This window comes from Ciconia boyciana, chromosome 1, assembly GCF_034638445.1.
Source record: "Ciconia boyciana chromosome 1, ASM3463844v1, whole genome shotgun sequence".
Classification (NCBI taxonomy): Eukaryota; Metazoa; Chordata; class Aves; order Ciconiiformes; family Ciconiidae; genus Ciconia; species Ciconia boyciana.
Window position 1 is genome coordinate 122,084,981 of NC_132934.1, and position 27,435 is coordinate 122,112,415.

General features: G+C 43.6%; 1 protein-coding gene across 1 annotated transcript in view; it reads left to right on the forward strand.

The window, feature by feature from the left end:
• The window catches only part of PDE9A (phosphodiesterase 9A), a 49,548-nt gene extending 27,500 nt beyond the window's left edge, over window positions 1–22,048 (forward strand). Inside the window, exons 6-17 of the mRNA XM_072852271.1 lie at window positions 168–252; window positions 4,339–4,420; window positions 6,751–6,825; window positions 9,962–10,048; window positions 13,162–13,266; window positions 14,418–14,500; window positions 15,375–15,531; window positions 16,718–16,831; window positions 17,505–17,609; window positions 19,079–19,207; window positions 19,397–19,492; window positions 21,202–22,048. Coding sequence (XP_072708372.1) covers window positions 168–252; window positions 4,339–4,420; window positions 6,751–6,825; window positions 9,962–10,048; window positions 13,162–13,266; window positions 14,418–14,500; window positions 15,375–15,531; window positions 16,718–16,831; window positions 17,505–17,609; window positions 19,079–19,207; window positions 19,397–19,492; window positions 21,202–21,252 — 1,169 coding nt within the window. The 3' untranslated portion in view covers window positions 21,253–22,048. The remainder of the gene's footprint in view (window positions 1–167; window positions 253–4,338; window positions 4,421–6,750; window positions 6,826–9,961; window positions 10,049–13,161; window positions 13,267–14,417; window positions 14,501–15,374; window positions 15,532–16,717; window positions 16,832–17,504; window positions 17,610–19,078; window positions 19,208–19,396; window positions 19,493–21,201) is intronic.
• Window positions 22,049–27,435: the final 5,387 nt, after the last annotated feature.

The window sequence follows — 27,435 nt, forward strand, 5'->3', positions numbered from 1 at the left end:
TCGCTTTGGCAACACCTGCATATGTGAGAACCGGGGCAGACTGTAAGCGCTTGCTGGCTCACTGGATAACCCCACTGTTAAAGCCCTTTGAAATTTTGCACAATTGGGAAACGAGATCCTTCAACTTTCGCCATGGTAACACCCCTGTTGTTTTCCTTTGTTGACAGTGGAAGGTCTGAAAGTAGTGGAGATTGAGAAATGCAAGAGCGACATTAAAAAGATGCGGGAGGAAATGGCAGCAAGAAGCAGCAGGTAAGTTCTGCTTTGGACCTGACCAAAGAAATAAGCATCTGGTTTCAAACCCTAATGCAACATTTCCGCAGAATTGAGTTACCTTCTGGGCTTAGAAGTAAAGGAGCAAGGGAACCAATAACCATTAAGGACAGTGGCTTTAATTTAACATTTGAAGATCTATAGCCATTCATCTGTTAAAATAGCTCGGGCCGTGGGAATAGAGAAAAAGGTCTTGCAACAGAGAGTTATTTTTCACCATACAGAATGGGAATTCTTCATCTAGATTTACTAGGAGAGAGGGAAAGGGAAAAGAACTTCTGCAAAGTGCGGTGTTTGGTTGGGAACCAGCTAACGCTCGAATCAGCTCCAATATATTCTGGGAAAATATCAAATAAATATGTAGCAGCTCTTCTAATTATGATCTCATGCTATTATAAAACATCCATTTCAATTTCAACAAGAAATTGGGAATTTACTTCTAATTCAAACGCTCACTCTGATTGTGAAGCTTGCTTTCGCTGTAATTAAAACAATGGCAGAAAAAATTGCATTTTGTACAGTACGCGTTCTCAGCTGGAAAGTCTGCCCCATGTCACTGAAATACCCCGTTAGGACAGACAAATCATCGCTGTGAGATTATGAATACTTCTGGGAAGGTTGCTGAAGAGGGATATATCGCGTTGCTCAAAGTGTGGGTGAAGGGGATTTTTCTCAGCAAATGTAACTATGCTATCTTGACAGCCTCTCTCTTTTTCTTAATTTGGGGTAAAATTCTCTGACCTTTAATGAATGCTATTTCCTATGGAAGGCAATGGGAGATTTGCTAAAAGAATTAGGCTTTATAATCACTCGCTTTTATAAATTTTGCTATCTGCATATGTCAGGAGGCACGGTGTTAATATATTCTTATTAAGTCTAAGGCCAAATTCAGCTGTCATACTAGCATAAATGCAGAGTAACATTATTAACCTCAGATCTGCTCCAGATTTATACCAGTAGGATGGACTACAGTTTGCCCTGGGGCTTGCATCATTTTTTGTTCAGGTGTGTGAGGAATTCTCATTAGAAAAATCAGAGCTCAGATTGGCAGCAAACACAAAAACACGTATGCCGATTTGTGCCAGGTGTGAAGTGAATAACGTGTGTGCCCATGCATGTGTCTTTACTTTTCCTCTACTGTTGTGGGAGCTGGGAGAGCTGCATTTACGAGCATAGTGACACACAGGCAGATAGGGAATTAAAACCAAAAAAAGAAGTTATGGCAACTTCACGTTCACCCAGTTGCCACCACATGCATCAGGAAGTACGAGACTGTCCCAGCAGCAGCCATGACTCATTCCTGTCCCAGACCTTGTCACCTTATAATCTATATTTTGTAGTATAAACAGCAATCTGTTAACAAGAAAAACAGGAATGGGGAGTGCTGCATCTGCCCAGTGCAGCCGGCTCCAGCTGAGGTGTTGTCTTTGCCGAGGGCTTCTAGTGGGATATGACAGCCGGCGAAAGCCAGAGACCAGCATGGAGCGTGATGCTGGAAAGGTGTGGTAAAAACGGGTCCAGTGCTCAGCAGCAGGTAGTGCTGGGCACAGACACCCTAGCTAGCTTGCTCTGAGCTTGCACTGCATAGCTGCTTTAGCTGAAGCAGGAGCCTAACTTACTCTGCTCGGCTTCACTTTGTGCTGTATCGATGTGGAAGCTACCTGTCATGGCTCTTCTTGGTTGCCTTGAGCTGGTTCTTCCTCCTCCCGGCTGCACCAAAGCTCCTCCTCCTTGCACAAAATTCAGCCCATGATTATCTGTACCCTAAGGGCTTGGGTCTCAAAGCAGCAGCTAGATGCGGCCAGGTTCAGTGTATAACCGGGGGTGGTTACAAGTCACCTCTTTTTGCTGTAAGAGTGAGGAGAGGATGCTCCTTGGTGGCTGGCCATTAAGAAGGACCCCACCAGGAGCTGCTGAAGAATGAACTGTGGCTCGCTGTTCCTGAGGGTGCATGGCTCCGCAGGACCCATGCCACTAGCCTGCGGTGAACCCAGCCTAGGGGTGCTTCACCCCTGAGCGGCTGAGCAAGCTCTCTCCCATTGGCGTGAGCTACGTGCATGCTGTGGGGGGGACAGAGGCACCCCAGGAAAAATGGAAATGGTTTTGCTGCTATTCAGACTTGTCATCCCTTGTGCAATGTCATTTGCTAGATAATGCATTACAGTTGCAATTAGAGATCACATCTAAATTTAATTAATGTATATAAGTATGTATGAGTGCATATTTTTCCTTCAATAATATCACAGTGTACACAGCTGTATTCTTGTATGTTTACATATTCTTACATTCGCTGTTACATTACCAAACAACAGAGTAAGCACGAACAGCTAAGTTTATAAAAGTAATCACGCACAGTGAATTGTGCATCTCTCCTCTTCAGAAGAGCAAAGCAGCCCCCCTTGCATCCCCTCAAATGGCTTTTTTTGCTAGTCTGCTTTTTGCGCTCACCGCTGGAAGATGCTAATAACATTATAGTGCCATTTAAAATCATGATCATTTGCAGATACAGTTTTACATTTGTAAAGGTCTGATGCATCCTTGCTCTGGTGTGTTCCCCAGTGTGGTAGGATGAAGGCTTCAATGTCTTACTACAGCTGGGAATTACAGATAGTTGGCTGACCCTCAGCTAACCCTGGCAGCCAGTTCCAATTAGGGCAAGGAATGCCCCATTCTCACTATTTTTATCCTACTATCCTACCCCTCACAATGGTGTTTTGAGGAAACAGCTTTAGAAACGATTAAGAGAGATTAACTGAGAATCTCCTTAAACAGGGCAGGAAAAGGCAGCTGGTTGAAGCCAGCTGACCACCATGAACTGTAAGATGACATAACTTTCAAAGGATTCAGACAAGACCATCAGAAATGATAGCAGATAATGTTAAGAGGAGAAAAGAAAAGAGACCCGGACCAATTCTCAACAGAGAAGAGAAGCACTAAAAAGAGACACAATACAGAATATGCAAAATAATTTAAAAAGGGACAAATGGAGTTAATGGAATACTTTGGTTGGCTTATTTGGGGGGTTTCTTTTAGCTTCATTTGGCAGGAGGCTTTAAAAATGAGAAAGGATAATCCAAATGTTAGGACTACAGGGATAAATGCAAAATGCAAGCAGATCAACACCACATGAGAGTTATTAAAGTCCATGTGACCAACTACCTGGGAAACGTGTTGAATTAAAGTGTCACAATTGCTGTGGGTGATACCACAGAGCTCTTAGTTTTATTGTGCCCCCTGTGGCTGTAAGGCAAGAAACTGCTCTCGCACTGCAATGCAGCAACCTAGATGTTCTGCAAAGGCCGTAAGGCTGGTGTGCACCTCCTGCCGTCATGGTCCTCTGCTTAGATGGGATAACATCATCTTGGCTCTTCCGCATGCAGAGGAAGGAAGAGTAGATAACTGGCAGTGGGCGCTGGTGTTAATAACTAGGCAAGTGTTAATTACCTGTAATTGCTGGCAGCGACTCCCTTCCTCCAGGACCGTGGAGCCAAGCAGACTGTGTCTGCTGAGCCTGTGCCTCACTGCTGTTGTCCCACCTGAAGGGCAGCAGGCAAGATGGTCATGCCATCAAAATGGATGGTCTTACCCAAGCTTTTACCGAGCCCTGGAGCAGGGCTGCAATAAGCCATGGGCTCAGTGGGTGGCTACACTAGTAAATAAGCACAGGCGTGCCAGTGTCCATACTCAGCGTGGTCCCAGGCAGGGCTCTGCTGTCCTCGGACAACTATGCTTGCCACAGATAGCAAGCTGCTCACTAAAAGAAAAGTTACTTGGTTTAAATAGAAGTGATTGGTATCCGTGGATACTTGTCTGAAGACAGACACACTTCACTTGAATTCAAATAGATGGAGAATGGGCAACAAGGGTGTTGCACAAGGGGAGAAAATCCTAAAGAGGATTTCACACTTTTAAAACATTTGAGCAACACTACATTAGAAAGGGAGAAGCTGGGGAGTGGACTAATTCTCCGAGTGATGCCTACAGAGAGACCAGAGTACTTCTGGCATTTTTTGAGGCACTGTGGTTCTGTTCCCACAATGTTAAGAGCCAAATATTTCATTTCAGGACTAACTGTCCCTGCAAGTACAGCTTTTTGGATGAAAACAAGAGGCCGACTCCCCGGCGGGATGTACCATCCTACCCAAAGGTACCACACAATGCTTGCTCTTCCCAGAATCCTACCACGCACTTGTCATCCTGACAAGTGCTGGTTTATAATGCATGATTCCCTAGCCATCGACCTCCTAGTTATTCTAAACCCAGGGCCTTACCCAAAATCCCTGGAAGCTGATGGAAAACGCTGTCATTGCCTGCGGTGACTTAAAGGTGCATCCTCAGTAGTCTTTAATACATGAAAGCTCATTAGTGTTTGAAATGTTAATGAACATTTTGCATTCGTCAACATTTAACGCTCTTATGTCTAATTATATTTGTTTATTCTCCATGCTCATAGCAAACAATCAAAAATAGCCTATAACGTTGTACTCTAATTGAAAATAGTGCTGCTGCTTGTTTTATCTTAGTGGATTATTTTAATTTAAAAAGTAATTTATGGAGATGCTTCACCTAGGGAAACAAAGAGAAAATGTGACATTGGATTCTCTCCAGAATGATTCATTGTCCCTGTGAAAATGAGTTAGTGTATTTGCTAGAGAAAACAGTAATGCTTGAAGAAAAATGTCTACTGGGCAAGTACAAGTACAAATCCACAGTGATGAATGAGGCTGAAACTATGAAACACAGGATCTTTGGTCCTAGCACCGACAGTCTTTGCCCACAGGAATTATTCAAAGCTACCAGGTTATGTCTGCTCAGTGCCCAGCTCACACCTTGACAAAACACCAGCTCACACACGTGCAAATCAAAATTTAACAGTGGGCATTTGCCTGCACACATCAAAGCTGGCTGAGCTGCTCTCAAGTTCACGTGGTCCAGTGTGATGCAGGTGTATGATACAGACATACATTCTGGCATATTTGTCTTCAGGGCCTTACAGAGCAACAAATCGTAAGTTCTGCTGTTTCTGCTCTGCCTAGCAAAAGCAATCTCTAGGTCTCTGAAGTAGACAACATGAGACTTACATTTCTTTTAATTAACTTTTGCCCAAGAGGCTTGTGCTCCTGACACTAACACATTTTCGCAAAATTTATCAGTTCTAAAAATTATTTTTTCCCTTGATACGTATATCTGTCAGATCAACTTTTGATCTACTGCTATGATATTAGGATCTTGAATTAACAACAAGTGCAACGAAGAGCTGTACTGACTGACTGCAGAGTAAACTGGTAGTCTGTGTTGTCCCTAGACCAAAGCTCATAGGAGTTTTGGTTTCAGGTTTGGGTTCTGTTTGTCAGATTTGCAAAATTTGTTATCAGTTGTCAAGTGCTGGATTTGTCCAACATCAGTGAGGCTAGGAAGTGATGAGTACACTGAAAGAAGATGTCATTACAACACTGTTATCAAATAACAAATCTGTATTGCTAATTCACAGATTTCTTGCAGAACTTCATATTACATGCACATTATATAGGCAAATGCAAAAATCATTGCCTTCTCAAGAAGGAAAATTAATCTTCAGTGTTATTCTTCTTTGGATTAAGTATCAACAATTTGGTGGCTCAGAAAATTTCATTCACCTGCTCAGTACAGTAAGCCCAAACTAATTAGAGACAGCCATGGTAAAAGGGCCAATTAAAGCTACAAGGTTTTTGTGTCCCGGAAAGACTCTGATCAATAGAGTCTCGAAAATATGATTCAGTAGAGTCCAGATCTCCCCTGGTGTTTTAATGCTCCACATTCCTTTTTTTTTCATTTTGTATACAAATCACAACTGGCTGATGAGCTTGATTTTGTTTTAAGCCTCTAAGCGTAACGATAAAAAATCACTTGAATCTTGCAGGCTGACAACCAATTTGAAAATGTGGGCATTCTTAAAAAAAGACTCAAAATGAGAGCATAAATCATCTGAAAGTATCATACCCACCAGCTAATTTAACACTATAAGCATAGACACTCCACACCATCCAGCCATGACTGGCTGCACTGGATGTTGCTGATGCTCTGCAGGCAGCAGAATCGGTCCAGCCGGGGATGGATCTGTGCCCTGCGTCTCTTACATTCCCTTGCTGGATCTACCTGCAACCCCATCCATAACACCTCCACTCTCCTCCCTTTTCTCCCAAACCCTCCACCTCCCTGCTCCTTAAGCACCTCCACTGATCAGCAGCCTGCCAGCTGGTGCTGTGGCAGGCAGTGAGCTGCCCACCAGGCGTGGGCATCCTGGGGTGACCATGAGCAGCCGGTGGGGAGGGAAAGAAGAGTTGGGCAGGCAGAGGGAGAGATCAGTTGCTCTGTCCTTGGGAAATACAGCTAAACCCCACATTAATGGGACGCCAGGAGTCCCAGGGACATGCCAACAGCAGGTCCCACGCGGGGGCAGGGGACTGTCACTTACACTGACTGCCTTTTTGTCTGCAGTACATGCTGTCCCAGGAGACTATAGAAGCGCTTCGGAAACCAACCTTTGACGTCTGGCTGTGGGACCCCAACGAGGTAAGGATGCCATGTTAGCTGGGTTAGCACTCTTTCTGAGAGCCAACAAGGCCAGAAGAGCCCTTTGAGATGGTCTGCAGGGTTTTTCCCCTTTTCTGCCCCTTAATCTCTATTTTTTTTTTCTATATGACACCAGAATATGGTACTTTTTCTCTACAGATGCCAGATAGATTATGCTGATTATCATAACCTGATCCTTCTTTATTTTTTCTTTAATATCTTCCTAGTAATGTCCCTCAACAACCAGTGCACTATCATTACTGCCACATGAGTTCTCTCGTGCCATTCTATCTGAACAAATCGATCCCTAGCAAAGTGTATGCTTAAGCACATCATCAATAACTCTGCTCAAATCAATGAAGCTGCATGCTGCTGTGTGAAGCCAGGCAGAGGTGCATGCATTGATTCACAGCCTTTTAGGCAAGGGTTTTTCTGCGGTGTATTCTGAAGAGGTTGCAAAACTGCATGCATGGCCTGCTAGTATTTTCTTATTGCTTCATTTTCTTATTTTTCTTATTGCTATTAGTATTATTCTTTGTTCGCCACTTCTATTGCAGAAGGTTCTGGAAGGCCCATGTGTAAACCTCTGCAGAAACATGAAGGAGAAGGATGTTTCTGTAATGGCCGGCTTGTAATATAATGTAAAACTGGATTAAGCAAATACGAGCAAATCTCTAGGAAAAATGTAAGGGAGGGCAGGACTAAACTAGGGTTTTAGTGTTGGGTTTTTCCCAAGGGAAAGATTGGGTAGTTCTAGCAGCACCCCCAGCAGCAATCAATCACCTTAATTACCTTCTCGGTCAGATGTTGTGCATACAAGAGTCATTCTGGCTCAGCACCTGTAGATCAACATGACAAGGAAAAACACCCTATACCGCACCCACAGGAACAGCATATTCCCTTGAGGATATTTCATCTGGCTGGTAGAATAACAGAAGGACTCTCTGGTGGCTTTAGGTCCATCTCCCATTCACGGAGGCTGGCAGAGCTTCCCTTGCGCGGTCCGTGCCAAGCTGAGGCTGGTGCTCCACACTTACTGCTCCTTCTCCAGCCCCTTTTCTCTGTACCATGGCCATACAACTGCTCAGACAAAATGGCTTGCCCCCAGCTTTTGAATGCCTCTCAGGCCTTTTCAGCAAGAGAGGATTAGGACCTGCCAGGTGGACCTGGCTCTGTTGGCTCATTGTTGTTCTGACTATTAAGAAAGAATAGGGAGAGACAAAAACCACTATCCACAGATTCTTGTGTGCTGAGGCATAGTATTTCAGCACAGTAACTCATTCAGAGTACTAGGAAACACTATATAGTGGCATGAACGAGGCTAACAAGAGGGTGCGGAGATTAGACATGCCCTGCAAGGAGGAGTGCTGCTCAGAGATAAGATACCACACAAACTCTAGTGAGCCAAGCACCATATGGGTTTATCTCACCCTTTTAGCTCTGGTTTATGTTTACAGAGAATATTTCAATTCTGTCAATGCTTGTTTAGCAATGAGCATTTGCTCACGTGCTCAGTGTGGGGCAGGCAGGTTATAAACCGTCATCTTCTGTCAGCAAATTAATAAAGTGCTCTGCACCATCTCAGTAAACAGAGCTATGCAGCAAGCTTGAGTTCTCTTTCTCAAATGCCCACTCACTTTCAAGCCTTAGAAGAGTCCAATATTCAAGCTTTTGCTGTTGACCAAGAAAGCTAAAAATGAAAACTGAGATTCTCATGTGTTCAGGGGCAGGAGCTTTGGGACTCAGAGTCACCCTGCCACTCGCCCAAAGCTCTCTTGGCAACAGCTGGAGAGAGATAGGCATTTCTGAGGGTAATTAAGCCCTTTTGGATCAAGTTTATTGTCTCAGAAAGTCTTTTCTGAAACTATTGCAAAACATATATTCTACCTCAGGGACTAGGAACAAGACGAGGTGGTCTACAGCAGAATGCTGTCCATGTGATCTGAGCACAATTCAGCTCGTGACATTGTCCCTCAAGTCTTGCAGGAAAGTCTCTTTCTTCCTGTTCGGATGACTCAAAACCAGCCCCCTTGTTACTGCATGAACTATGTATATTCCCTGGATAAATATAAAGTTTCATTAGATGAAATAATTTTTCTGGAGAGTTTTTAAGAGCCTAAATAACAGAAACCTAACTAAAAATGTCTCCAAGGCCATATTTGTGACATTACACTCATCATGTTAAAACCCCTGGATCAGTCTACAGTCTAAGAACTGCATCTGCTAATATAATGGCTACATTTCATCCCCTGCAGATTTTGCCTTCAGAAATGGGAATGCAGATACATAAACTCCTGAACTCCTGGAAATCTGTTCATTTCTGACTGGTGGCAGCTGTTAAGTGCCCAGACACATCAGATTATCAATACCTTTCTTTTGCAGTATTTTCAAACCCAGACGATTAACCAGGAGTGGTAGTGCTAAACTATCTGCATCCCCCTTCCTACCTCAGAGCAGATGTTGTCTCAAAAGAGCAGCCAGCCTTTGCATTTCAGCTATTGGGATTCATAGTTACAGTTTACGGGAGTGGATGGTCACAAACCTGCTGCAATTTTGTAGGGTTATGATGGGACGTCTTTTGTTAAACGAGAAATACGAGTTAAGATAGTGGAGCTAGGAACTCATAAGAAGTCATAAAGAAAGAAGATATTGACACATATCTAGACTAAATGTTTCTTTAGGGGTCCCAATTTCTGCTGTCGTGTTCCATACAACTAGGGCCTGATCCATTTCTGTACAGCTAAGGCCTTTCAAGTCAGTGGAAAAATTCCCACTGATTTCACTGAGTGTTAGAACATATCCCAGTTGAATTAGAAAAATGGCAATACTTTTCTGTGAGAAGGAATTGCTATGATATGCATGAATCACAATTACTAAAGAGAGCTGGTGTGATTCAAAGCCCTGCACAAAACCTATGAAGTCGACAGCAATCTGTCTACTTCAAAAAGCTTTCAGAACCTCTCTGTCTTCCCTCTTGCACTGTCTTTAATCATGCAATCTTTTAACATCTTTCTTTCATCTTAACAAGAGGGCTCTGCAATTATTCGATGCTTGCAAGGAGAAAATTCACTCTGCAATGTAGCATAAAGTAAAGTGATATTTACCAAGCCAATAACCTATCTGTTCCTGGCTGTAGATGCTGAGTTGTTTGGAACATATGTACCATGATCTTGGCTTGGTAAAAGACTTCAACATCAATCCTATCACGTTAAAGAGGTGGTTGGTAAGTATTTAAAATTCCTGATATTTGCAATTTTTCAAATTCAAAAATCAATAAACAAAACATTTAGTCATGGAATTAACTTGACTCACATGAGTAATCCCACTGAAAGCAGTCAATCTATACAAATTCTTAAATTTTAAGTACTTCAGCAAATGTTTTCATTCTTGTGGTAACAGATGACATTTTTAAACTGTTTTACATTTGTTTGCTGAGCTTTCTGGTATGGAAAGCAGTTCATTTCTAGTGAATGCTCTTGGTACCTACTGTAAATGGAGACAAGACGAGTGTCTTCAGATATGGCCAAAAAAAGCCAGTCTGTGCAATAATCATTAGATGTCCTAAATCACAGGGAGTAAAAGAGCAAGGCAGAAAGGAAAAGGAATTGCTGAGAAGTTAAATAGCTTTCTTTGCCTTGGTCTTTAATGTTGAGAATGTTGCAGATATGCAAGACATGATAAAGATGAGATCATACCAAAACTAAGATGTCTAAAGAAGAAACACTGGAGTATTTAAAAATCAGTAAGTTATCAGGTCCAAGGAGAGCATAAGAAAGAATTTGCTAAAAAGCTGAAGAATATGTTGGCTTTCTCAGAAAACCCCATCCTATTCCTAGAGGACCGTAGAACAGTAAATATTTTATTCATTGTTTAAAAAGGATCTAGGGATACCCTGAAGAATTATGGTTAGTAAAACTTACATCTCTACCTGAAAAGTTGATTGAAACAATAATTTAAAACATCATGATGTGAAGTTCATTATACAGATGTTTCATATGATTCCTGTAGTGAAGAATTATATCTCACTAATCTCTTCTAATTACCTGAAGAGTATGGACAGAATAGAAGGAACTGTTTTACATGATTGATGTAGACTCCCAGAAAGGCCTGAACAAATTCCACAAATTCAGAAGGTAGTTAGAAAACACAAAGAAAAACACTGGATTCATCATATCACAAAGTACAGCATGAGCAAAAAGCACCTGGGCACCATCGTACGCAGGGCAGTGACTGTCACTGCTTGGTGTGCTGCTGCTGGCTGAAGCTAACAAGGCATTAGGCTGATCAGAGACTGGAGTAAGGGATAAAATGGACCGATGTTACCATGTCTCCCTAGAAGGCATAAGGCTTACCTGGAATTTACGCCTAGGGCTGGTTAAGTCTTTTTAGAAAAATGGTATGACTACATTAAAGGAGATATTAAAAAATGATCGAGACCTAGGAAATCTCTCCCCGAAGATGGCAGATGAAAAGCTCGGCATTGTTGACCTTAGAAAGCAGCTGAACAGAAGGGGTAGGATGAAACCCAACACAATCAAGGCTAGCACAGAGTAGATAAAACAGAAAATTTCCTCTTCCTGTCTCACAGCCTGAAAACATGGGAAACAAGGTGATATGTCAACACACATCAACATGCCACCCACGTGCATTACTGCAGGCAGCTTGCTGTTAGCTTGTATCTCCAAGTAATTTGTTACCACTAGCATTTAAGACAGCCTCATTCTGAACAACGAGGGTAGTTTATTATTTATTTCCTACAGAGGTAGGACAGGGTGAGATTTCCTTTCTTAAACACTAGCTTCACAAAAAGAAAGATTATTTAAAAAAGCCCAAAGGGCTCTGCTTCAAACTATGATACGTCTCCAGGCACAGTATGGGCACCAGTTTGAACTTAAGTGGGTGAGAAAAAGCCACTTCATGCATACGGTTGCTTTCTTGCTCCCACATCCACTGGCTACAGAAATGTTCCAGAAAGGGGAGGAAAGGATGACTAATACCACCCAGTCACTCTAGCCCTTCAGTGCTGAATCAGGAGTCCCCTGGGATGCCCTGGGCTCCACTGCTGGATGTATACATTACATCTCTGCAGTGTTGTACAGTGCCTGAGTATGACCACGGTGTCCATGTGGAGGCTGTGAAATACTGCCCACCACCTGTGAGCCTGGCTGTCAACCATATTGTGCCATTAGTTATTCATTTTACAAAGTCCTTGCCGCAGAATAATCTGAATAGCTTTTGCAATGAAGCCCCCAAATATTGAATAAGCATTGAAAACCCACAGTTCTCTTGACCTCATCCAGAGCTCTGAGCCTTCCTAGAAGTCAAGTCCTAGGTTGAAGGGTTTGATCCTGATGGGATCTTGAGGACCCTTTAAGTAAATTCACTATTTAGCTGGAGAAGGGGACATGAATTCCATCCATGTCATTAATTCAGGCTCAGTAATCGAAGCACGTGCATAAGGGCTCTCTAGCGTCCAGGCTACGGAGGATTCAGCAGAAGGGGTCCAGCAGTGCTGCCGATGCTTGGCTGTTTTGTGCAGGACAGGATACCAAAGGCTACCCAGTGCATTGGAAGAATGACTGTGGCATGTGTTAACCCAGCTGTGCCAGCTTCACTCAGCTAGCCCGGCTGACAGTAGCGAGAACACATGGAAAGGCACGCTTTAGCTTGCATTTGTATTGAGGGCACGTAGCCAGCATCTGTAGAAAGTTAAAACACACAAAAATCAGTCCCATATGCCTATATGGCTAAATCTCTTCCATGCTGCCTAGCGTAGGAAATCCACACAGGTATGCTAGTGTGTGTGCATTCACATCTTCACTTGGCCAAGCAACACATCCTGAAGTGCCACCTCTGAGCATTTGCAAATGAAATAACAACTACATTTCATCCTTGAAGATTTCAAAGCTGCTATTTGCATTCAGTGAGAGAGGGGAAATGGGGGCTGTACTTTCAGTTCTTTACACAGCCCAAAGTCACCATTTAAACACCGCACGGTTTTGAAATGCAAATTCAGGGTGAGACCACAGAGTCCTATCTCAAGACTGACGTGCGCTTGTAGCTGTGCTGGGATGTTTACCCATTGCTAGCTAGTATGAGAGAGAAGTTGCTATGAGCTTTACCTGCTGACAAATTCTTGAAAGGCAGTAATCTCTCACCCTCCCCCAGGAAGACAGAGAGTGTCAGAGGGCCTTATGCTGTCACTGTCCTAGCAGAACATAATACTGGGCTCCATAGGACTCCTGCAGGGATATACAGTGCTTCCACAGAGGCTGGGAAGCACATTATAAAGAAAGAGCTCTCCTCTCTCTGACTGCTTCATTCCCTCTCCTGCAGCTGTGTATTCATGACAATTACAGAAACAACCCCTTTCATAATTTCCGGCACTGCTTCTGCGTGACCCAGATGATGTACAGCATGATCTCACTCTGCAGCCTCCAGGTATGCCCCCCACCTCAATAGTATCACTCCATTTCCATCATGGGGCACATGTTCATCCACTGAGCACTGCAACACCTGTGCCACTTTTCTTGCAAAACAGGCCACCAGCTTGCTAGCAAGTGATGAGCTTTGCAGTAGCTGCACTTGTTCAGTACCTGGGGAGAGGAGGAGAGGTGTTGCATTGCCATCTCTGGCTGCCCGCTCAGCCATCCCATCCTAGACCCCAAGCACCGACACAGCTTTCTGAGGCTGCTGGGAAGCTACTTTCACCTCCTGAATATCCCCATTTTGTACACTGAAGATCTTTTGACACTCTGATAGCATGAAACATCTATGAATCAGATCCAAAAGCCTACTGAATATGTGAATATGTGAATATGTCTGTGGATATGGTCTTCATCTGTGACACAAAATGTTCCCACAAGAGGTTTTCTCCAAATGTGTGCTTGCACCTGGGCGAGCTACTGCAAATAATGCCTTGCATGTACTGTAGGCAAGATTCACGTTCGACTGTACTTTGTCCAAAACGATAGGCATCATTTATTTTCATTGACTGGATAACCTGTGTTTATATATTAATTTCATTTCTGTACAAACCAGATTTTATTCAGTTAAAAAACCCCTTTCTTCTCCATAGTTAAACATCTCAGTTTCTGACCTAAGTCTATTTTCTTGCCAATAAGAGTATGAAAGAAAACTTGCTTTAATGGAAGTTCATCCTATTCAGAAGCTGTGGGAACACAACACTTAATTTTTCTCACTCTTTTCATAACTTTAGTTAATGCAGAATGCAATGGCAACTGCAGCCCTCCCTTAACTAATCAGGATGCTCAAATTACTTGTAAGAGACTGCACTAATATCTCAGTGCTTTTATATGATCTCTGCAGTAATAGCAAGTTTCAAACAAATTGCCTCCTCTGAGCTGCTGTTATTTAATGCAACAAAGGCAAATCTGAGTCATTTTTACTGGAAGGGAAGGCAGAATTCTCTTTCTTGACTGAAGTAAATTGATCTATGGAAAAATACTTCGTTTTGCTCAGATTTGCATTTCTCTAAAAAGTAAATGTGGGTGGTTTTTTCACTTCTTTTCATTTATGGGGATAGGAGAAGTAGAAATCGTAATATGACATTAATGTTTTGTATTTTACAGGAGAAATTTTCCCAAATTGACATCTTGATTCTCATGACTGCAGCAGTATGCCATGACTTGGACCATCCAGGCTATAACAATACGTAAGTCTGTCTCTTGCTTTCTCTTCCCTTAAAACTTATTGGGAAGGTAATACCAGCTGGCATTTTTGGTAGATTAGGTTTTCCTTCTCACAGCTTGAGCTGGCCACAACCTTCTCCCCAGGCCCTGCTGTTCACTCACACGTGGGCCAAGGTAGAGCTTCATGCAGAAAACTCAGGTCTGGGTTGGGGTTGCCAGCTGTCCTTGGCTCTGTAAGGAAAATGCTTTTTCAGATTTCTATTCCAACACTTTCCCCCACTCCTGAGAAAACAAGGTAAAATGTTTTACAGCTGAGAGAGATGGCATAAATGATTATAGCTCCATTGACTGAAATGGAATAATTACACTAAAATGCAAAGGGTGATTTAACTTACGAATTATTTCATAATTATAAATCATGAAGTGCATATTATTCTATTTATTATAATGTGAGGAAATTAGAACTGTTGACCCATGGACACTTTTGTGTGCATGTATGTGTGTGTGAAAAAGAGAGCAAGAGAATCTAATTTATTTGTAGCCATTCGTTAAATAAGGGCAGAACCCAATGCTGACTGGGATCAGTGAGAATCTCTCTGTTTACATTAGTGGGGGTTGAATGAAGCCCAGACAGTTCCTTCCATGTTTGTTCTATGTCATTTTAAGCTACAGAAACTTGGTAAAATAAAAAAAAAAAAAGCTACAGGGGAATAGTGCCTGAGATGATATTAAAGTAATATCTATCTTCTCTAAAATTCTGATTTAGTATTAACAATCAAAAAACAAACTGCAGCTAATTGAATAAGTATTGAAAAGAATGTAAATAAAAGTAAGCAGCATGGTTTAGAGCAGCTGGTGTGCATCTGCAGGAGTTCTCATTGTTTTTCTTCACATCAGCTATCAGATAAATGCACGAACTGAGCTTGCGGTACGCTACAATGACATCTCCCCACTGGAGAACCACCACTGTGCCGTGGCTTTCCAGATCATTTCCCAGCCAGAATACAACATTTTCTCCAACGTCAACCAGGACCAATTCAAACAGATAAGACAGGTATGAATGCTGCTCCCATCTGTGTCGTACAAACTGTTCCTGAAGATGTAAGCACACACAGACTTCCCTGCCGTACAATGCGAGTGAATCATTCTCCCTAGAGGGCAGGACTGAAAAAGCCCCTGACCCTGGAAGGATCCAAGAGGGATTCTTGGAAAATTTCCACAGCAGCACTCCCTGGAATGTCTTGCTGAGAAATAATGAGTACATCCTGACTATTAAAGCCTATGACATTTTGGGGGTAGATATTTATATTATTGAAGGAGCCAATTAGCTCTGACTGGGAAAGGATTAAGCTCTCATGGCAGAAGTTTATGCTTTAAGAGAACATTGTATTAATTTTGAAAGGGGCTTCAAAATGGGAAAAGATTTACAACAGCAGAGCACTTGTACTGTTGGAAGAGGCTCTGGTGGACTGGGAGTCATCACAGTTATCTCTGAGACAGTGAACGATGCTACAATTCCCATTAGAGCACTAAGGGCCAAAATTAAGTCTTCGTTTCCACATTACACCTTCCCTACGCACCAAGTGAAAAAGCAGACTAATGTAAGGGCTCAGATACTGGTCTGGTTGACATTACTGATTCTGCCAGCACATGGGAAGCAGGCATGGACCCAAAATGGATAGATCTGTATGAAAACCCGCAACTTCAAATTAACCACGTTTTCCCATCATAAACTCTGCCTAGCAGCAGGATACAGAGCTCCTAACACATTGGCTGCATCTAGATATTTCAAAGCCCTTAATCCAAGGAAGATGAGCACAGAGGACATCCACATGTACCGATCTTTGTCTCTTCCTAGGGCCACCAAGAGTCAGCAGTAAAACCTGTAGTGCTTTCCAAGGAGCCAAAAGTGGATCTTGGCAAACAGAGTGTGGCTTTTAACATCCTGTTGTACAGTTTGTTTTTGCACATTTAGTCAATCAGAAAGGAAAAACCTCAATGCCTCTGGAATATCACACTGGTGTTACAGATCAGTCCAACCATGATCTTCATATACCATGAACCCTTTATAACCCTCTTCCAGTTTGCTTGGCAGTTTCAAGTCAGAAACTTCCCCTTTCAGTGTTAACAATGTAATGCATCTGAGGCTTTTTGTATGTAAGAAAGACCCTAGTTTGCTCTGCAATAGTAGGCTTTGTAAAGAATGTCAAGTTAATATGTGAACATGTTTTCTTTGCTAGGGGATAATTACGTTAATCCTGGCTACAGACATGGCAAGACATGCAGAAATACTGGACTCTTTCAAGGAAAAAATGGAAAATTTTGATTACTCAAATGAAGAACACATGACCTGTGTAAGGATGTTTTGTAGATTATTATTTTTCTGTGCATGGTATGAAAGCTTGTAGATTAACATTTGTTTGTTTAAAAACAAAGATTCAATATACATTATCAAAACCAAATCCTTCCTACATCCTCTGCCCCACTAAAAAGAATTAACATTTGGAAGTGCTCTGTATAAAATAGATTATTCCAGCTTTAGAAATCCTGGAGTCCCATCAAGAAAAAAAATATATATTTAATCTGTCAGGGTAGAAATTCTTACTGTCCATTACTGTGGGGCAAAAAGTATCCACAAGAGTACAAATTCTAGTCTCCTGTACTTCCTAATCCAGTTGTCTGACGTCCAGGGAAGCCTGTCCTCAGCTGCCACTGAGTGCTCCACAAACAACTTCATGGTCATTTGCAGCTGAATCTCTTCATGCAGCAGATAAGCGCACGTCCCACTGTGGCACATCCCAGTGCTACAGACAGGGAAACCGAGGCAGAGAGGGGATGAGTAATTTACACAGGGTAACTGAGAGAGTGGAAAAGAAGCCAGATCATTTAAGACCTCTGATTTAATCCTAAAACTGCCCTTTCTGTTTGAAGACATTGCCTCCCATTGCATTGTAAAGATACAGGTTTTGGACAGGGGAAAAAGGGCTGGCAATAAGACTACAGTATTGAAGTATTATCCTCTTTCAGCTGAAGATGGTACTGATAAAATGCTGTGATATCTCCAATGAAGTCCGCCCGATGGAAGTAGCAGAGCCCTGGGTAGATTGCTTACTAGAGGAATATTTTATGCAGGTAAGAATGAGGGAGAGCTGCAGTTGCACAAATTGCTGCTCTTCCTGAATCCCACCTCAGGTGCTCTGCTGTCTGACAGCCCAGTCTAGCTCTAGGACGGAAAGGCTTCTTTTACAGAAAGCGGGAGAAGGATGTCAGCAAGAAAAGCTGTTCAGAAAGCAAGTGAATGCAATTGACTGTAATTTGCAGATGAAAGACAATAGCAACCTAGAAATTCTAATGCTAGGAGACTGAAGCTTGTTCTCTGTAAAGTGGCTGCCTTGCTAGTTTGTTTGACATAGAAATTATTTTTGAGCCAAAAGGGCAAAAGCAGTGGCAAGAGAAAGTTGTCAAGTAAACGATATCAAATATCACACAGGAACTAGTTTAGATAATCTCCACTCTGTGTGAATATTTGCCTAAAGAGAAAGCAGACAACTTGCTGAGGTGTGCAAAGTCAGACTTTAAGCTCCCCAGACCATTGCTCCTCACTGGATTCTCAGCTGGACAGAGTTTCTGATTGCTTAAAAAAGGATCCCTGGAAGAGCAGCCCACAGGTGCCTCCAGCACACGGGCTCCCGAGCAGTGTGTACGTGCTGCAGCAGTGGGATCTCCAGAGACACACAGCTGCAGTGCTCTGAGGAGGAGATGCCAGAGCTTTCTTGTGTGTTTTGTCTACACCTTGATAGGGTGCATGCTGAGGAGGGCTTCTCACAAGAGACAGACACCTCAGATGACGTGTCAGAAACACTCCTTGCTCACTGCATCTGCAGCTTTTTACTCAAAATTACAGTATCTGTATGCCTCACCGTTTTGGCCACCCAGCAAAAGCACTATGCGCCTAAAGACCCAATAATTGAGAGATAAAGTCTGCTACAGGATATCTTTTTTGCATGCACAGGCTGTGACTTCCTTGCACATGAACCCACGTAGAAACAGTGAGTTACGTGGTCAAGTAGGTAGCTTGGTAAACTCATTGCAGTCAATGGAACTGTTCTCCATTGACCCAGCTAGCCAGAACTAGTTTTAATCATTAGTAAAGAAGGATATGTAATTTCTGGTTGAATACCCGAAAATAATCACTCTCTGGAGAATGATGAGGAAATCAAAGACCTATTCCTTCTCTTCCAGAGCAGCAAAAGCCATTACCACCTTTCTGAATGCTCAGAAACATTTTACCTCACAAGTCCCATGGGTTTGCAAAGGGAACCAGGTGGCCTCATTGTCCTGTAAGCCTGGAGGTGAACGCTTTCATGCCAGTACTGTGCAGATGTAACTGAACAGAGTTCTCTTTATTCAGATGCTTGCTCTCAACAAAGCAGGATACATTGGCCTGAGGGAAGCATATTGCTATTTTGTGCTATCTTCAGACACCACTGAGATCTGTATTTGAAGGCTACTGCTCTTTAGCTAGTGATCTACTTGGTACATCACTCTCCTCACAGGCTTCTAGCTGAGATTAATATTTATTAACTCTGGATTTGTTCCAGAGCGACCGAGAAAAATCTGAGGGGCTTCCAGTGGCACCATTCATGGACCGTGATAAAGTGACCAAGCCAACAGCACAAATCGGCTTCCTGAAGTTCGTTCTCATCCCCATGTTCGAAACAGTAACAAAGGTAAGTCACCCAAAGCCAGAAGCAGAAGTGGGGGCATGCGGAGCTTCAGCATTTGCTCCAACAGGTGCTTAGTTATCCAGGGAAACGGGGATGTACAGTTCACATTCCAACTTTCAGCCCATTTCTAGCATGTACAGGTTAACAAATACAAAAGGAAATGTTGATATTCTCTCTCTTGTTTTCACCTAGCTATTTCCAGAAGTGGAGGAGGTGATGCTCCAGCCCCTTTGGGAATCCAGGGACCACTATGAGGAATTAAAACAGATAGATGATGCTATGAAAGAGGTAAGCTCTAAACATCTCCTTGATAAAGCAAACGTTATGATTAAGCCAAACATTATAATTTCATAGCAGTTTAATTCCAAAACAGTAGGAATACTTATGGCATAATTATTATCATGAGAAACACATTCATTAGACCTGGCTGGAGAAAGGGTGTAGTACAAGCAGTAAGTGTGTGCAAGAACGTGCCCTTGCAGAGTCCACCAGGCGTGACACAAGCGTGGCCGTGGGAAGGGAGCTGCTTGCAAGAGAGGGACCTGGAGAAAAAAACCCAGAGATAACCACCTGAGGGGAGTGTGTTAGCAAACCCCTCTCCCAGGAAGGAGCTACATTCCCCTGGGAAGGAGTAAGCCTGGGCTAGAATGCTGCAAAATGTTCTGGGGTGGGGTAGTTCAAGACACTGCACCACCAATGCGTAAGTTTGTTTTCTGGGAAGAAACTTCTACTGACATGTCTGTCATCAAGGACGCGCCTGAAATTTTATGAGGAATTACTCTCATACACACAGCATCCAGTAGGATTAAACACACAACCAATACAGCTATTTGATGGTCCAGGCTGAGCGGGGACCTCCATTTACAGAGTGTCATGTAAGACAGAGTTTTGACATGTAAGGCTTAGGGGACATTACAGAGTTTTGACATGTAAGGCTTAGGGGAGGTAGGATATTCATGTAACCACATTTGGTCTCTCCAGCCACATCTGCGGTGCCTCAGGAGCCTGACAGGGCAGACACGGAGGCCGGGCCCTGGGAGCAGGTGCCCCACACCCGCAGCGCAGCAGCTGGTGTGCTGGCCCGGCTCCCGCAGCACCCTGCAGCCTGTGACACTGAGCCTGCACGCCTTCCTTGCACAGTTCTTCGAGTGCTTCTTTTCCCTGCCAAGGCAGATGATAAAATCAGCCCAAATGGCATTGCAGTGTAGGGGTTTCCTGACATGAACAAATGTATCAGGTAGACAGGATACTATCAGTCACTCTGTCATTAAAATAAATTGGGAAGTACCCTGGAGCACTAGTTGGGCTGATATTATTTGCTATGTGGGAAATGAAGGTTCATTCACTTGATCATCCTTGGCTGGATGAGGGGAATAGCAGCTGTCTGGTGTAGCTCCCACCTCCTCCCAAGTGCTTTGGAGGAAAAGCCCTTCAGCAGCACAAATACGAAGGCTGGTTAATCAAAGAGCACATGCTTTGATGGCACTAAGTTATAAAGGAGAAGAAAGTCTTTTAGGCATTCTTCAGTTTAGAGTGGAGCATTTCTCAAAGGAGGGAAGAAGAACTCAGATATGACTGCCAGACTTTGAGTCCTATTCATCTTTCAAGTTGAGCTGAGACTTTACTTCTGGCTTAGAGAAGCTGTGAAAACAGAAATTTTATGCAAACTGATGGAGATTTAATTATGGTATATTGGCACAAGAGGTCTTAGGAAAATAGGAGCTGCCTGAATTTGGAAATATCTTGAAACAAGAGGAGTTAGTTAATAATCCTAGAGCTTAGCATGGCAGATGACGAGAAACACTGACTGCTGTTTACTCAGAACATATATCCACTGTTTGGATTAAACAGTGCCTGTGATATACCATGCTTGCTTATTATTTCCCAAGAAATGTCACACATGCCTTGTGGAGAGATGAGCGTTCGACTTGCAGCAGCAGTGGAAAGCAGCACTGTGTGAGTCAGGGGTATTAATCCTGCTTTGCTCTTCATTTCAGTTGCAGAAAAAGAAAAGTGAAAGTTTGACCACCGGCAGTACCGAAAAGTGAGACGAAAAAGACTTTGAGCAAAACATAAGCCCTAAGGTTATTCTGGTTTTGAGAAATACTGTATTTGCCAAACAGACATGGTGGCTACGTCAAAATCCAAATGGGACGATGTACGCAGAGAGGTGGCAGGCAGGGATGCCCTGCCTGCCTGTCTGCCTGCCCAGGCGCCTTGTCTACAGCCTGCAGCCTGCTCGCACAGGTGTTGCTGCCATCGGGCACCAAGGCCTCCCTCACTCTGGCATGCCCACCGCAGCCCCCCCAGCAGGGCTTCCCCTGTGGACGTTGCACAGGGTGCAGCACGGCTCAGATCATCAGCAGATTTGCCTTTTTGGTGACCGCGCTGACCACAGTCTGTAGAGACAAAGCAGAGTTTAGCTAAGGAGCCTTTTCTGGAAAATGATCCACTGGCATCCAAAAACAAAAGAAAAAGTTGGTTTAGTCAAGGTACTATATATATGTGTACAGCAGTATGCTAATTACAGCATAGCTTATATTCTGACAGGGGTCCTGGCATATACTCTTGTTTGCCTAGTAGGCCCTAATGACACATTTCTCTGTATTATTCTCTGAATTTTATAGTGTTCACAGTACATTCAGAAGCCCAGCATAGTGGATGCAATTTTTTTTGTTTTCTACACTAGAAGAAATTAGAAGAAACCTTAGTGAGTTTGCAGGTTCTCTTTGTGGCCTGATACAGCTAGACATCATGGGATGCTTCAGCACAAGCAAAGAAGGGAGCACAAAGCTGAAACCACTGTGCAAGCATATTTTTATCCTCATGGATGCAAAAAGCAACAACAAGAAAAACCTTCAAAGATGTACAGATTTTTTTTAAAAACTTTTAAACTGATCTGCTAAATAATATATTCTTCTACAGAAATGAGTGTTGTACTTGTTTTCTTTTGCATATGTGTTCACCTGAGAACTGTCTCTGTTCCTAAAGACAAATGCCTTCATAATGAATACAAGGTAAGGGGCTGTAAAGGAGAAGGCAGAGTCGGTTCTCCTTAAGAGGGGAAGCTTTAGATACATTTTTTGTGGTATACTTGCATCATAAGCACAATACCGAAAGAGCTTCACTTCCCTTGATGACTTTGTAAAGGTTGGGAGCCAAGCTCTGCCTGGAGTTGCAGTCGTGCAAATGGACAGCAGGCAATACTGTGATCAACTCCTGTGCACCACCTCACCAAAGGGGAGGCCAGAAGAAATCCCCCTTCCTTGTGCCCATGAGAGGTGAGCCACGGCCACGCTGCTCACCTGCTCCTGGTTTCTCCCACTGGGGAAAGGTCACCCTCCCTGGGGGTTTCAGCAGACAGGATCAGTTCCTATCACGGCATGGCTGCTGAGACCAGTGATTCGCATGCACCCTGGCTTGCTAGCATCCCCCCGCTGGCAGCCGTAGGCATGCAGCCAGCAAAGCATCATGCATGTTGTTCCGGGCCTCCTTGGCTCAGTTCCCGAGGCTGCCCCATCCACTTTGCTAGGTGTGTTAGCAATAAGGGTAACACTAGTGCTATGCCTCTGCAAAGTCCAAAGCCACAGGCGTTGTCTTAGCTTGTTTTTAAAAAAGAGATGTGCAGGTGGGGGCAAATCTTTCCCCCCATGACCCAGGAAACACCTTAGGAAGCTCAAGCCTCTCTGTCAGGTGTCTAGTACCAAGCTCACCACTGAACAACAAACCCTGCCTCCTGCTCTGGAAATTCAGATTTATTCTCCTGTTGTTTCTGCACATTAATTCTGAGCTTAAGTCTTGTTTCTCCCCCAGTGCCATTTCCCATGTTTGGTCTCTTTCTTTTGCACAAAACTGTATTACTTCAGCTACTCTCCAGTCTCTGAGGGAGATCAATATTACCTTGAAACATCCATCCCTCTACCCTATTCCTGCTTGCACATTTCCAGAGACCCAGGACAGACCCACAGCTAGTTCTCTCTGCTGGTACCTCTTTCTACCCAAGCTGCCTTCTCCTTTAAACAGCTTTCTCTGTGTGTGGTTTTGGGCTTTCTGCTGCAAACTGGAAAAGGGTCTGATCCCTGGATTTGAACAGTCCTGGGGGACCCCAAGGGAGACGGGAAGATCCAAGCACAGGGTCAGCTTCAACCTACACAGGCATCTTCATGAATGGATGAACTAAACCCTAGTTTTGATTAACCTCAGACTTTTGATGCTTGAAAGTTGGATCTGAATTATGTGGTTTGGGCCTTTTTTCTGTACTAAATCTTATAATCCAAAGTACACTGTGACCCAGATTGTTCTGCTGTGGAATTCTTCACTTATTTTTCACAAGTAAATCAAATTTACCATCTCCATTCAAACGGATTTCTGTCACAAATCAGCTCCCAAAGCAGTTGAGCTGTGCAGGAGCTATAAACAATTGTTTAGGGTATGCCAAGTCCTGCATTGAGCTAGTTACATTAGATGAGAAAACCTGCTGTAGGAATTTGACTGCACCCTCCTCCCACTAAAACTGTTTAAGAGTTAGATCCTGATAGGAAGTTTTGCTTCAGTTGGAAAGATTTTCTCAGCCCTTGGTGCTTGTTTTGGCTCCATCATTTTTAAGAGCAACCTGAAAACTGTTTAGTGGAGAGAGATGATCAGAAGATGTTGGTGAAATCCTGCTGACTTTATTGGAGCTGCATCAGAAATGTGGAGAAGGGAATGCAACTCGTCCTCAGGGCTGCACTAGTGACTGTCATGATGCTGTAACATGCTGTGCGGCTAATTGACAGAGCAGGCAACGTCCAGGCTGCTATTCATAGACAGCTGTAAAAAAGACCACATGTAATCACAACCAGCTATTGGTATAAATGGGCATACCACAGCATTTTGTAATCTCATTTGCCTTTGTAATATTAGATTTCTAAAAGACAATCCTCCCAACGTATGTTTAACCAAAGGGAATACAAGGCGTTCTCTCATAATTCTAGTTTCTTATACTTTTTCCATAATATTTGATGCTGTGATTCATATGCAGATTAACTGATTTGAGAATCCTGGCAATCAGCCCATTAAAATGTCACTCATTTTCAGGGTGACATTTTAGAAGTACACTTAGCATGAAAACGAAGTTTTTTGATGCAGCCAGACAGATGTCTCAAGTGTGATTTAATCTTTTCTCTCCCTAATCCAATGAATAAGAGTGACTATTATATCTCAGTAGTGTTGTTTCGCCTTATGGTAGGTGCCTTACAAAGAACTTTATATGATCTGTTACATGCATCTTTTGAGCATCACGACAGTGCCACATACATCCCAGCCTTACATTGCTACCCTATTCTTGTGATCAAAGTTTATAACTATTCCATGCTGTTTAGCTTGGAAAACTAATGGTGAGCCCTGGGATTTTACTTCTTATTTTTTTAAAACAATGAGATCCCACAGTCCCATACTCACTTCATTTTTTAGTATGGCTTTCATAATCGGCTCAGACTAAGGCTATAGTATAACTAACTGCATGTCTTGGGAAGGAAACAGCTTTTTAAGAATGTGAATACCCCCACAGCAGCCAATTTGCAATGAAAATTTAGTGTGTGTTAAATATCCAGGTTATGTAATGCCAAAGAAGTATCTGTACTGGAAATTGTTAATCTCAGTGCTGCCTCTGAGCAGCAATAATAACAGCATCTGTTCCATATGGGAGCGAAGCAGAGTGCTGGTGCGGAGTATGAGCCCATCAGGAGAAGCACTGTCAGGCAGTATTCAGTTTTCCTGTTTAAACAGTGGGCTTTTACTGCAAACTGCCCCTTCCACCAGGAAACACCTGAAGAACAAGTCTTACCTTTCTGTCTGGTTAGCGGTATTAAAAGCATACACACTTCTTTTTACCCTCCTAGCATATTGTTCTGTTTTGTTGTGAAGGTTTCTGTGAGAGAGCAGACACAGTGGGGCAAATCCCCTACCCTACTAAGGTAAAGTCTCCCCATATTTACCTCTTTCCCACACTATCATCTCCTTGATTTCCCTGTTGCAAGGCAGGGTATAAAACATGGCGACATGCCTGTTAGTGACAAGGAGCACTCAGCCCCAGCCTGCAAGAAGGATGTTTTATGTGAAAGGACAGCTCTGATGTAGGACCATCCAGCTGCTGCTCTGACTCCCAATGTAAAAAAATTACTTTCCAAGAGGTTGCTCTGGAATCAGGCACATGCCAGCTCCAGGCTGTGGTCCAGAGGACACCAGGCAGGTCCTGCCCTCCTGAGCCACCCCTCTGTACGCACAACCCTCTGCCATGCAGCACCCTTGCAATTAAGGCTGTTCAGCGCCGGCGAAGTGAAGCAAAGGCTTTCTAAAGTGTGTTTAAAGCTGCTTGGATGCTGCTTTTCTAGGCAACATAGCAGTGCAGTGGGTGATCTCTCCTTTCTCTCAGCTCTCCAGGGGAGTGCCTAGGCAGGGGTAAAGTTGTACTCTGAAAAACTGGCGTATTGGAGTGCTGGTCTGTGTGTGGGTGCTATGATAGCACAAGAAACCAGTAAGTCTTAATAATAAACCTAGCTCTGCCACTGGCTTCAGATACCACCTGGGGCGAGTCACCAAGCCAGGGCTTCCCTCTCCTTTCAGACAGAGACCCACCTCTGTAAAGCACCTTGTGGTATTCAGATGTGAAGTGCTCCTCACTGCAAGAACCAAGAGTTACTATTTTCAGAAAATATTACTTCATAGAAACTTCTAGCCAAAAAACTTATTAGATGTTCTCATAAATGAAGAAGCTGTAACCAATGAGTCAAACATCTCTTTCTTCGTGATCATGTTGTAGTAGATCTGGCTCTTTGCTGGTAAGAAGACATACTTCTCACTATCTCACATGCACCAAAAAAAAGCTTTCTGACTATTTTGGCATGTAATCAGGAATTACAGGTGTACTCAGGCACATGCACACACACAAAATGGCTATCTGTAGACATTTTTATTAATACTGCTCTTGGCTGTGTTGCAAGACAAACTTAGAACCAGGAGGGTTGGGAGAGTGTAAACTAGTCTTGTCACAGACAACGTTTACCATAATGTCTCTGAGGAAAATATCTCCGTTTTCCAAACTGTGTGGAAGCACACTTCCTGCCTGGCTGACAGACCCGGCAGATCCTCTGCCCTAAAGGAAGCCCCAAGGTGACAGGGACTTGGAGCAGCTCTATTTCTTCCTAGACAAAAAGAGCTTGCCCTCAGCCCGCTGCTGGTGTTCTGGGCTCTGGACAGCTGGGACACACGCCAGGCTGAAAAACACAACAAGAAAATCAACACGAAAACATATAAATCCTCCTCAGATCTATGTGCCCAGGCCATGCCTTCTAGCATGCTGAGTTAATAGCTCCCCTGGTTAACCCCTGCAAGCCAGATGCCTCTCCAGCTCGTCCCACAGCGCTCGTGCCACCGGAGAGCTGCAGCCATGCCATAGCACACAAGGATGTTCTAAAGCACCCCTACCTAATGGGCTTGTTTATGGACAACTAAGCTATAAACCATTAGATACACATGCATCTCAGTGGAAAGGCAGATCCAGACCTGTCCCTGGCCTGGCCTAAAACAGGAGAGCACACTGAGTTCGAGGGATGGACAGCCAGGTCACCACGTGGTATGGGGACATAGCATCCCCTTATAATTCTTCAGCCTCAGATATTATGGAGTTTTTTTCAGGATTTCCCAGCTAGGTTTAATGTTTAGCTGTGCATGGCTCGCTCCTGGCATGGTGTCTCCAGCTGTTCATCTGCTGCCTGACTCCCATGTTCCCCACATCCAAGAGGTAAAAATGTCGCCCCACAAAGGACTGTTGGTGATGGACACACTGGGCTCTGTCCGCTGTGGCTCTTGTGCCCAGCCACAACCGCCCTCAGCAGCCAGCATGGCAAGGGCTTCAGCGTAAATGCAAATGACTGGCAAAGCGGAGGCCACACGAACGGGACGTTGGCTCTGAGGCCGTTCTGTTCCTTCCAGCTTCATATCAGGGAAGCTGGCTGAGGTTGCTTTTTGAAGAGGAGCTTCTTTTTTGGGCTGGATGGGGTTTTTTTTCAAGCACTTTTGCATCTGGCCTTGCAGCGCTTGTCTTCTTTTCAAATCTGCGTGCTGGAAACGTAGCGGCTATGTTTGTGTACCCCCGCAGCCAGTGCCTGGGGATCGGCCAGGCTTTCGCTCACACAAAAGCCGCCTTGTCAGGCCTTCACGTTTCAGGCCACGTAAAATGGCACCGGAGGCTG